This window comes from Rhodotorula toruloides, assembly GCF_000320785.1.
Source record: "Rhodotorula toruloides NP11 unplaced genomic scaffold Scaffold43, whole genome shotgun sequence".
Classification (NCBI taxonomy): domain Eukaryota; kingdom Fungi; phylum Basidiomycota; class Microbotryomycetes; order Sporidiobolales; family Sporidiobolaceae; genus Rhodotorula; species Rhodotorula toruloides.
Window position 1 is genome coordinate 80,204 of NW_015623003.1, and position 10,628 is coordinate 90,831.

The following is a 10,628-nucleotide window of genomic DNA, read 5'->3' on the forward strand; positions in this document are numbered from 1 at the left end:
GACGGCGCGAGCGGCGGGTTGCGAGGGTCTGCGGGCGGCGGAGCGTGGTCAGCTCTCGGTGCGAACGTCCGGGACCTGGCACAAGCCCCCCATCGCCGGTTGTCGCCGTGATATCGCCTCATCGGAAAGAAGCTTGGAGAGGGTCGCAAGTGGCGCGGGAGATGCATGGGGCAGAGCGTTCGGGTGCGCACCTGTCAAAATAAGCTGGTAGAGCAGCAACGAGCGTCCAAGAAGCAGTCCAAGCGGGTTCAAAGCGGCGTGGTCAAGACGAACTTGTTCGATGAGGCGGTTCGTCTCCTCCCTCTCGCTCGCTTCGTCAGGCTAGCTTTGTAGACAAGCTAGACCATTTACACTGACTCGTTGACGGGGTCTGTGGCGCTGCATCGCCGCAGCGCTCATGCTCGTCCTCCCTCGCCCGCCCTACTTTCTCATGGCTCTGGCACCCTCAGTGCACTCGGTAGACATCGACAAGCCTTGATATGGACAGTACAGGACATTGCGGATGATAGGAGGAGGTTGGTGGACCGGAAAGTACGGCTGGATGAGGAGGGCAAACGGGAATCACTGCTTCTTCGCCAACTTGGCCTCAGTACCGATCACGAACGACTCCATGTCGGCAATGGTGCGCTCGCGGATCTTGTGGTGCTCGTTCTCGGGCCAGCCTGCGCGAAAGAGGTGGAGGGACGGTCAGCGGGGACGTTGTCGCGTCCGGGTGAGAGGGAGGGAGGGAAGGAAAGCGCACCTTTGCCTCCTTCCCCGTGGCACTCTCCCAGGAATCCGAGGAAGAAGCCGTCGTTGCTGGTCTGCCGGCGGATCTGCGTCAATGGCGACTTCCACAGGGGAACCGGTATTTGTCCACTCACGCTGCACTGCGAGAAGGCCTGCTTGAACGCCTCCTGGATCTCGTCCGGCTTGGGCTTCTTCTCGGCGTACGTGATCTTGGTCGCAAACAGGTCGAGGTACTTGCGGTTGTGCTCGAGGTCCGCGTTTGCGTCGAGCTCGAGTCCGGCAGCCGACTCGAGGTGGCCGGGGATGATCCGCTGGACATCGAGGCCGTCGATAAGGTCGAGGATATTGCGCCACGCCTCGAGGAACGCAGGCGTCTCGATCTCGGCAGCCCAGACGTGCGTCGTCCGCCCGTACATGCAGTCGCCCGTGATGATGACCTTTTCCCGCGGCAGGTAGAACATGCAGTGGTCGACTGTGTCGCCAATGACCGGACCGAGCAAGATGATGGGCGAGTTGGCGTTGCCCGGCAACACCGCAAAACTGTACGGGTACCGCGTCGGCTTGCGCGGGTTCTTCGGCACGAGGTCGCCGTAGATCGACGGCCAGAACTTGATCTTGTCGTCGTACTCGCGGTCGATGCCGTCGCACACGTACGGCGCGGCGTAGAAGCTCGCTTCGGGCCAAGCTTCGAGGATCGGGTTCGCGGAGAAGTAGTGGTCCGGGCTGGCGCGGGCGGGCGGGTCAGCTTGCGGGGCGGCAGGAGCGCAGAGGGGTCACAGGGTGGAGAGAGCGAGGAGGAGACGGGACGGACTGGTGATGAGTCGAGAAGACAGCAGCGAGCGGGAGGGACGTCTTCTCCTTGATGAAGGTAATCACGTCCTCGGCGTCGGGGATGAGGAACGGCGGGTCCTGCGCGGTGGTGCATGGTCAGTGTTGTGGACTCCGCCTCGAGACGGAATAACGGGCTCGAGGGGGTAGAGCGGGTTCAGGACGCACGATCAACATGCAGGCTTCGGCGCCAACGATGAGGGTCGAGATGGAGCTCAGGCCTTTCTCCGACGAGATCTGCCGACCAAGCGAGTGCACCGGTCAGCCTGATCCTCCCCCGGACGACGAGGAGGAACGGAGGAGGCGCACCTTGTAGTGCACGTCGAGCGGCTTGTCGCTCTTGCGAGCGAGCTTGCCAGAGTTGACGGACGGGTTGACGGGCGGCATAGTGTTTGCAGACGGGAGCAGCGTCGGCGAGGAGGAGGAGAAGCGGGGCCAAGAAGGGATTGCGAAGGTCGCCTGTTCGCCCGGTGTTCCCTGCGACCACTTCCGGCCTTTGTTCACGGGACTGGCTGCCTTTCCCCCACGCAGCGCTAACGTGTCGCTGTCGGGTGCGCTCGTCGTTTGTCCCCGCCCCGACGCTGGATGTCGCTTCCGTGCCCGGAAGATGCTCGCCTTCTCTCCCACGAACCCTTGCTCGCCGGACTCCGCCCCACATTCACCTCGCCAGCTTGCTCGAGTGTTCATACGCTTTCGCTCGACACGCAGACAACATGGCTGGACGAGTTGCACTCATCACTGGCGCAGGACGCGGCATCGGCTTGTCTGCGGTGCGTCTCGACGTTCCTCCCACTTGCCTTCTTCCGCGCGCTGATCGTCGTTCGCTCTCGCAGGCCAAGCTCTTCCTCGAAAACGGCTATCGCGTATTCTTGTCGGACGTCAGCCTCCAACAGGCGCGGAAGGAGCTGAGCGGGACGGACGGGGCGAGGATCGGGTTCCTCGAGACGGATGTCACGAAGGAGGACCAGGTCAAGGCCATGTCACAGGTGCGCCGACGTCCGCTCGCTCTTCTGACGTGATACTGACAACGATGCTGTGGAACAGGCCGCCTTGAAGCAATTCGGACAGGTCGACGCCGCGATCGTCAACGCCGGAATCCTCTCTCCCATCGTTCCCTGGCTCGAGAGTGCGTTTCTCTCGCTCCGCCCTCCTCGCAGCCATCTCACCAGTCTCTCCACGCGCAGGCACACCAGAAGACCTCGACCGGATGCTCGACATCAACGTCAAGGGCGCATGGTTGACCTGCAAGCATGCGGCGCAGGCGATGCTCGACTCGCCTCACAAGGGCAAAGGAGGGTCGATCGTCTTTGTCGCGTCGGTGGCGTCGCTTTAGTGCGTCTCGACACATTCCGGCTCGTAGTGATGAGACGGACGAGTTGACGCTTTCTAGCGGTTCGCAGCGGGCAGCCGGGTATGAGTGGGTACTGCGCGTCAAAGTGGGCCGTCAGGGGACTATCGCTCACTGCAGCAGCCGAGTTTGCGCCTCACGGTGAGTCCGGCCTCCGTCCTCTCCGCTTCGAACAAGGATACTCGCGACTTTTCGCCTTGACCTCCCTCATCCGTGTCCTGTCAGATTGATCGATTGCTGACAAGTCTTTTTTTACGCGGCAGGCATCCGATCGAACTGCATCCAGCCCGGCGCAACAGACACAGCCATGTTCGCCGCCTTTCCTCCCGACCTGCAATCCGCCGTCACAGGTCCGTCCCTTGCCTCTCCCTCCCTCTTTTCCCAACGACTACGAGCTGACGCTGGCGAAACAGACTCAGTCCCCCTCAAGCGCGCCGCACAGCCAACCGAGATTGCAGAAGTCATGCTCTTCCTCGCGGGCGAGAAGAGCAGCTTCATGAATGGGTCGACGGTCGCGGTGCATGGAGGTCAGACGCCGACGTAGCTGCTCGAGCCTGTATTGCGAAGTTTCGGCGTATGTGGGCGAGAAGAGCGAGAGCCAGAAGGCGGGACATGGAGCGGGTTGCTGCGAATGCAAGGTACATTGCGCCCCAACAACCATCACCCGCCAAAGAGAACACGCGCGAGAGAAATACGACAAGGAAGGAGAGCGAGCCAGACAACGAGTGAGGAAGGAACGAGTGAGGGACGTCATCTAGAGTGTGCGAGAGGCGCGCGACGGACAGAACGGAGAGATGCCGAGGCCGACGGGGCGTAGAGTACGACAAGAACGAATGGAGGCGTGTGTAAGGCGAGGCGAGAGTCGTGAGGCGAGAGGAGGTCGGAAGTAAGGGTATCTTGAGGGACCACGCGGGTCAGCTCACTCCATCATGACGTCGTCCGACGATTCGTCCACCGCCTGCGCCTTCCTCGCCCTCGCCGCCGATCTCAGCCGCGTCTTCCACCCCTCCTCGTCCAGCCCTAACGCCCCTCCCGCGGCACCCGGTCCGTTCGTCGGCGCGATAGACGACAGTGTCGGCACGCGTTCCCGCGAGCAGGCGGGTGCGCGAATGCCTTGGTGTATTTGCTGGAGGGTCTGCGGGGTCTGGGTCTGAAAGAGCGGGGACGAGGCGGACGGGCGGCGTTGTTGAGGATGCCGTGAGGGGGCGGCGAAGGGCGAGGCTTGGGTGCGGGAGACGGGCGAGGCGGAGAGGATGGCGGAGGATGTTGTGACGGGCGATCCGGGCGGGAAGAACGAGTGGTGGTGCGAGGGAGAGGCTGAGGGGAACGCGAACGAGGAGGACGACGAGGGGACGGGCGGTGGCGAGAAGGACGACGACGGCGCGGCGTGGTGTGCGACGTTGCTCATGTTGCTCGCCGTCGACGCAAACGACATGGGCGACCCGTACGGCGCCGCAACGCCTTCCCCACCTACGCCTCCTCCCTGGTGAGCCGGTCTCCACCCGTTCCAGCCAGCTGCCGCCGCCGCCGCTCCTCCTCCTCCGGCGCCAAAGAGACCCTGTCCTGCGTTCCCACCAATAGCCAGCGACGGACCAGGCGGGTGCGCGGTCGGTCCACCCGCACTCGCGCCGGGGAGAGCCGACTTGAGGAACGAGGAGAGCACGAGCAGGTCGCGGTCCCTGCGCGACTCGAGCGAGAACGAGTCGCTCGCGAGCAGGTCCAGCAGGTCGTCCTCGTCGACCCGCGACTGCCCTCCGCCCTGCTGACCCTGCCCGTGGTGGTTGTGTTCGTGCGGATGAGGGAACGACGAGCTCATGTCGAGGAAGCGGCGCGGGTGGGCGTGGGCGTGCGCTGCGAGGGTCTCGACGTCGTTTGCGCTGTCGACGAGCGCCGTCATCCACGCCGCGAGCACGTCGACGTCGAGGTGGAGAATAGCGAACCCAAGTTCGCCGGACAGTCGAGAACCGAAACGCTTACTTCGTGGGGGATTACAAGGAAGCATATTCACGCAATAGCAACTCTCTGTAATCACGACGCGAGGGCTTCCGGCGGGAGCCGCTTGTCCCTTCGCGCAAAGCGGGCCGCTCTTTCTCCAAGTGACGCCCCCTGACATCGCCGGGCTCTTAGGGATTGTGGAGACAGCTTGTGCATTGCGAAGAGTGCGCCTGCGAGCGACTTTGCGAGGAAAAGCGGGTTGCGGGCGGGAAGGCGAGCGAGGATATTGAGGGAAGTGCGAGATGCGAGATGTCGAGGGTTGCGGTGCGAGGGCGGAGTGTATGTACGGGTCGTGTGAGTGAAGCTGAAGGCGCGGCGAGGCGAGCGAAGGGAAGAGCGAGCGGTTAGTTGAAAATGTTGGTGCTGTCCTTCCAGCTGCGAGAAGACGAGAGCGTGAGTGCAAGGTCCCTCCACGCAGAGCGCTGCGGCATCGCTTCTTGCGATGACACCCGCATCGAAGGGCAACCCGCAACTCACCCCTCACCCGGCGCCTCGTACACGCCCGCCTCGTCCGCCTCCTCAAAATCGCGCTTGAAATCCTCCACAGCCTTGACAACCTCCTCAATCTGCTTCTGTCCCAGCTTCTCACCCTGCGACAATGCGAGCGCCTGAGCAGTCCGCACGGCGTTCTTGATTTGCCGTCCGTTGAAAGACGTGTTCGAGGCAAGTTTCGAGAGGTACGAGGGGGAGATGGACGAGTCGAAGCGCGCATGTGGGACGCCGTTCGGTTCGGGAGAGCCTCGAGAGGGAGTCGCGGCGGGCGAGGGGAAAGCCGAGTCGTCCGTGTCGATGCCGACGCGCGCGAGCTCGAGAAACTGCCGCCAGATCACCTTGCGCTTCTCGCGGTCCAGGTTCGGGTACGTGATGGCGCTGTGCGGCGACGAGACGTATACATATCAGTACAACCCCGCAGAGAACGGAGAGCATCCGAACGAGAAGCAAACGCCACGCACAGCGAGAACCGACTCAAGAACGCCGGGTCGATGCTCCGGATCCGGTTCGTCGTGAGGAACAGCACGCCTCGGTGGTGTTCGAGCAGGCGGAGGAACACGCTGACCATCGCGTTGCGCGCGACGTCGTGCAGCGATCGCGCTTCGAGGAAGACGTCCGCCTGCGAGCGAGGGCGTTCTTACGAAGTCAACTTGCGCCTCAGGCAAGAGCGGAACGGACGCAAGACTGTGCTCGCACGCACCTCGTCAATGAGCAGCGCCGCGCCCCAATACTGCGCAATGTCGAGCACGTCGCGCAGCCGCTTCTCGAGGATGTCGGCCTGCACACCGAGGCTGCCGGCGCCGACGGTGTAGAGCGGGACGCGGAGGGTCTCGGCGACAGCTTCGGCGGTGAGGGTCTTGCCTGTGCCGGGAGCGCCGTGGAGGGTGATGACCTGCGCGGGGTGGAACAATTCGGTCAGCCAAGCGAGACGAATCTGCAGCACAATCCACGCGCAGGAAGCGACGCGAAAGCGCCGAACGATCGCGTTGATGACGCACCAGACCGCCTCCTTTCCCCTCGACAATGTCGCTCACAACTTCGACCTCCTTCTCCCCCTTCTCTGCTTCGCCATTCGCCGTCGCAACAACACCCTCCCTCTTCTGCCTCTTCCTCGCCTCCCTGACCGCCTCGTTACACTCCACCAACCCCTTGACCAACCTCTTGGTCTGCTCATCCAACACGAGCCGGTCCCACGCGTCGTCTCTGAACGCGATGGGCGAGAAGTTGGCGACGAGGAGCTCGCCCCATTCGCGGAGTGAGAGGGAGAAGCCGTAGATTGTGGGTGGGAGGAGGACGAGGTCCGAGGTGGAGACGGTTTGAGGGGAGGTGGGTTCGTCGTCGGAGGTTGGGGCGAGGGGGTGCGAGGGGTCGCCGTAGAGGAAGGGGTCGTCGTCGCTGCAGAGGGAGACGCGAGAGTCAATACGAAAAGTTCCGAGCAGTATGTTCTCGCTCGCCTCGTAGGAAAGCGAAACTGAATGGAAGGAACGGCGGCACGCACTCGTCGTCACTTTCCCACCACTGGTTCATCGCGCGAGTCGGGTTCATCCGCCTGTACGACTTGACATCGACGACCGCACGTCCGTCGGCCTGTGCGAGTAGAGGCGCCTCAAGAATCAGCTCCTTCGCCATCTGCGAGACGAGTGAGACCGAAACGAGTTCGTCCGAAACGCACCCTCATCTTGACCACCCTCTTATCCATTCCCACGCCCAGAACTTGCACCATCACCCCTTCGTACCGGAGGAACCGCATCCCGCCGCCCTCGGTCAGCTCGACGTACTTCTTGCCGCGCGAGACGAGGTCGGTGTAGAGAGAAGAGCTCGGAGAGAGAGGCTGGACCGGGAGAGAGGTGAGGCGGCGGAGGGACTTGAACTGCGAGAGTGAGCGGGTTAGTGGATGAAGCGGAACGAGAGGCGAGGAGGAAGCAAACGTACCTTCGGGATCTGCTCGTCAACCCAGACCTGCGATTTTCGTCGCCAGTGGAGGTGCACAACCGTCAGCACCTGGGTATGCAAGCGGACGCGGGTCAGCGATGGCGCACGCACCCGGCTGTACTTCTCGCCGTTCCAGATCATCCTCGTTCCGCTGACTGTAAAGACGTGTCCATCGCGAGTGAGCGAGTCTGTGCACCAGCCGCGAAGATCGAGCATCGTCAGTATCCGACAAACGACGCAGGCCGAACCGAGCGAGGCGCACAAGCTGTCGAGACGACCTTGAAAGCAAACTTCTCGCCACTCTCGGTGTGCTCGGCGACTGCGAGCGAGCGCGGCTTGAGGAGGGCCCACAGCAGCGGGAAGGTGATCTGCGCATGGAAGGTGGGCTGCGAGGTGGATGAGGAGGCGGAGGAGGTGGGCGGCTGGAGGAGGCGAGCAAGTTTGGTGGCGCTGCGGACGTGAGACTGTCAGCGAGACTTGGCGAAGTATGTCGGTCCCCGCACGCACGTCGGCTTGAAGAGCGAGTCGATGTAGTCGATCAGGACGCCAAGCTGGTCCGCCTCCGCCTCGAGCCGCTCTTTGCTCTTCTTCTTTGGCTCGCCACCGAGGTCGACGTCCCCGTCAGCCTTCGTCTCCACCGTTTCCTCGCCTTCGCTCCACTCCTCGGCCGCCTTCTTCGCCTTGTCCAGCTCCTTGCCGAGTTCGTCCCGCGCGAGGAAAAGGTCGCGCGCATCGAGGTCGGGCTTGTCTTCGAAGATCTCGTCGAGGTCTTGGAGGCAGTGGATGGCGCGGAGGGTCGAGGTGAGGATGTGCGAGGAGACCGAGATGGCGATGTAGTCCTGCGGGTGGGGCGTGAGTCTGACGAGATTCCTGCAACGGTCTTAGCCGACGCACCTCGTAGCCTGCGTACTCGGGGCTCTTCGGGTACGTGCGGTCCTTGGCGACGAAGAGGAACCGCTTCTTCTTCTTCTTGTCCTTCGAGGAGGCCGACTTCCTCTTCCCCTCGCCTCCCTCGTCCTCCGAGTCTGACCCACTGTCCGAGTCCGAGTCGCTCGGGTCGTCCTCGTCTTCCTCTCTCCACCGCGAAGTCGACGGGTCGAAGAACTCCTTGCGGACCTCGAACCGCTTCGCATCGGCGTCCGGGTCCCGCCCCTTCCCCTCCTTCTGCGTCGCCTGTGCGTCCTTCTCCGTTTCCGCGTCCTTCTCGTTGGACTGGGCGGTAGCAGGGACCGCTGTGGTGCGAGGTCGAGCGGTCGAGGGGGTGCGAGAGCTGTAGAGTGCCAAGGCCGCCGTCGCGAGCGCGATGGACGAGAGCGCCGCCGTAGCCGTGTTGCCAGAGACACTCGTAATCATTCTAGAAGTCGATCTAGCCCGTACGAGCTGTTGTGTGAGCTGGCGAGTGACTGGGAGATGAGAGAGAGAGCGGCGCCCCTCTTTCGCTCGACTGACTCGCTTCGACAGCTCGACGATGAGCGACGCCGACGCAGACATCTCGAGCGCACCCCAGCCAACCATCACCTTCAAGCGCAAGAAGCGCCCCGCCGCCGCGCGTGCGCACCATCGCCCGTCGTCCTCGACCGGGGTGAACGAGGCGGACAGCGGCGCAGACGGCGCGGACAGGGCAGAGACGCCACTCAGTGGGTTCGAAGGCGACGTCGAGGACTCGACCAGGTGCGTGTGGGTCTCTTTTGAGCGTTGTCGTCTCGCTGACCTCAGGTTGCTCTCCTGCGCTCGCAGCGAGACTTTGGAAGAACTGCTCGCCCTGCGCCGGCTTAAACGGTCGACGGCTGGACTCGAACTCGAGAAGCTCAACTCGGGCGAGAAACGCAAGCGGGCGCGGCCAGTCGCCGAGGGAGACGCTTCCGGGCAGGTCCTCGAGAATGGGATGGTCGAGGGGACGCACGGCGGCCTGCGAGGAGGGGCTGCAGGGGCGGACAGAATCAGGGACGACAGGTGAGTGCGGCTCAAATGTCGGGGAGTCTGCGGGTCCACTTGGCGCGGAGGGTTCCTTGCTTTCGTTACCCGGGGGATCTGCTCGTCTGTTTGGGGCCGACTTATGTCGACGCTGACACTCCCGTTTACACGTGCGCTCGCAGCGAACGACCCGAGGCCAAGGCACGCAAGATCATCAAGACGGACAACTTTACTGGCCAGACGAACACGGTCGACGTCGACAAGCACATGTGCGTTCGCGAAGCCTTTCCCTGCGTTCGGCCGTCTCGTTCCTCAGCGCGGTTGCTGATGTGTGCGGGGCACGTGTTGCGCAGGCTCGCCTACATCGAAGCCGAACTCGCGAAAAAGCGCGGCGAGGACTCCGCCTCCTCCGACCCCTCCTCAAACCCCTCACGCCCCTACGACCCGCGCGACGAACTCTACCGCGTCGCCGAAAAGTACAAGTTTGCCGATATCGCCGAGCAGGAGGGCAAGAAGAAGGAGCGGGATGAAGAAGAGGGAAACGTCACGCTCAGTACCGGCATGTTGATGGGCATCCCCGAGGTGGACCTGGGCATCGAGTGCGTCCGCGTGCCTTTTCGTCCCGTCTGTGCTGTGTATTGCAGGTCGAGGACGCGTGGGTGGCTGACCTTGCGTCGTCTTTTCCGTCTCCCCTCGTCCATCGTCTTTCCCTCGCGGCAATCTCCTCCCTCGTTACATCGACTTCACCTATCCCCCCTCGCCTCCATCCGATCCGTGCAATACGCTCTTTCTCGCCGCCTCTTCTCGTCTCTCTCGACACGACACCCTCGTCCGCCTTCCCCGGACTCTTCGCTCGCCCGCAGCACAAAGCTGAAGAACATCGAGGCGACCGAAAAAGCGAAGCGTGCGCTACGAGAAGGCTCACGACCAGGGTCAGGGCCCGAAGAAGCGGCCGGTCTTCCGCCAGACAAGGACGAGTTTGCGGTCGACCGATGTGCGTGCTCGCCTTGACTCCTTCCTCCCGCTCGTGCTGACGCCTCGTCCGCCCAGTCTATCGCCACCGCTGCCCTCTCGAGTCGGACCAGTCCGCCCTCGCCCGCGCGCGCTACCTCGCCGCCAACCCGCCCGAAACCGACCCCGACGCCGAGCTGCGCAAGCGGAAGCCGGGCAGGGAGACCGCGACGGACGAGATGGCGGTCGCGAGGTTCAAGAAGAGGCAGATGCAGCAGTGGGGCGGGAAGAAGTGAGCGTTGTAGCGGGGTGTACATGTGCGAGAGGTCGCAACGTCGTGTTGTTTCCATATCGAGCTTTCGGGCGCGCGGTCACCTCCTCGCGCAAAGCATGTTGGGTCTCTCCAAAGATTTGGGTTAGGGTTAGGGTTAGGGTTAGG

At 63.2% G+C, this 10,628-nt stretch overlaps 5 protein-coding genes across 5 annotated transcripts; 2 read left to right on the top strand and 3 right to left on the bottom strand.

The window, feature by feature from the left end:
* Window positions 1-561: 561 nt before the first annotated feature.
* RHTO_06563 (metallo-beta-lactamase domain containing protein) lies at window positions 562-1,944 on the bottom strand (the record flags this gene model as incomplete). Its single annotated transcript, XM_016420224.1, has 6 exons — window positions 562-662; window positions 743-803; window positions 864-1,452; window positions 1,541-1,638; window positions 1,726-1,794; window positions 1,867-1,944. The coding sequence occupies 6 exons, from the start codon at window positions 1,942-1,944 to the stop codon at window positions 562-564; spliced, it is 996 nt and encodes a 331-aa protein (XP_016269381.1).
* A 326-nt stretch (window positions 1,945-2,270) lies between these two features.
* On the top strand, window positions 2,271-3,449 carry RHTO_06564 (short-chain dehydrogenase/reductase SDR family protein; the record flags this gene model as incomplete). Its single annotated transcript, XM_016420225.1, has 7 exons — window positions 2,271-2,327; window positions 2,391-2,543; window positions 2,602-2,683; window positions 2,742-2,889; window positions 2,958-3,046; window positions 3,169-3,255; window positions 3,325-3,449. The coding sequence occupies 7 exons, from the start codon at window positions 2,271-2,273 to the stop codon at window positions 3,447-3,449; spliced, it is 741 nt and encodes a 246-aa protein (XP_016269382.1).
* Window positions 3,450-3,824: 375 nt separating this feature from the next.
* Window positions 3,825-4,802, bottom strand: RHTO_06565 (uncharacterized protein; the record flags this gene model as incomplete). Its single annotated transcript, XM_016420226.1, has 1 exon — window positions 3,825-4,802. One exon carries the CDS (start codon window positions 4,800-4,802, stop codon window positions 3,825-3,827), a length of 978 nt encoding a protein of 325 aa, XP_016269383.1.
* A 442-nt stretch (window positions 4,803-5,244) lies between these two features.
* Window positions 5,245-8,677, bottom strand: RHTO_06566 (AAA family ATPase; the record flags this gene model as incomplete). Its single annotated transcript, XM_016420227.1, has 12 exons — window positions 5,245-5,275; window positions 5,378-5,770; window positions 5,854-6,011; window positions 6,093-6,284; window positions 6,391-6,787; window positions 6,891-6,979; window positions 7,065-7,262; window positions 7,325-7,351; window positions 7,436-7,512; window positions 7,587-7,774; window positions 7,832-8,163; window positions 8,219-8,677. 12 exons carry the CDS (start codon window positions 8,675-8,677, stop codon window positions 5,245-5,247), a joined length of 2,541 nt encoding a protein of 846 aa, XP_016269384.1.
* A 115-nt stretch (window positions 8,678-8,792) lies between these two features.
* Window positions 8,793-10,485, top strand: RHTO_06567 (uncharacterized protein; the record flags this gene model as incomplete). The annotated part of the gene is made up of 6 exons (XM_016420228.1): window positions 8,793-8,995; window positions 9,062-9,277; window positions 9,421-9,507; window positions 9,592-9,837; window positions 10,102-10,232; window positions 10,289-10,485. 6 exons carry the CDS (start codon window positions 8,793-8,795, stop codon window positions 10,483-10,485), a joined length of 1,080 nt encoding a protein of 359 aa, XP_016269385.1.
* Window positions 10,486-10,628: the final 143 nt, after the last annotated feature.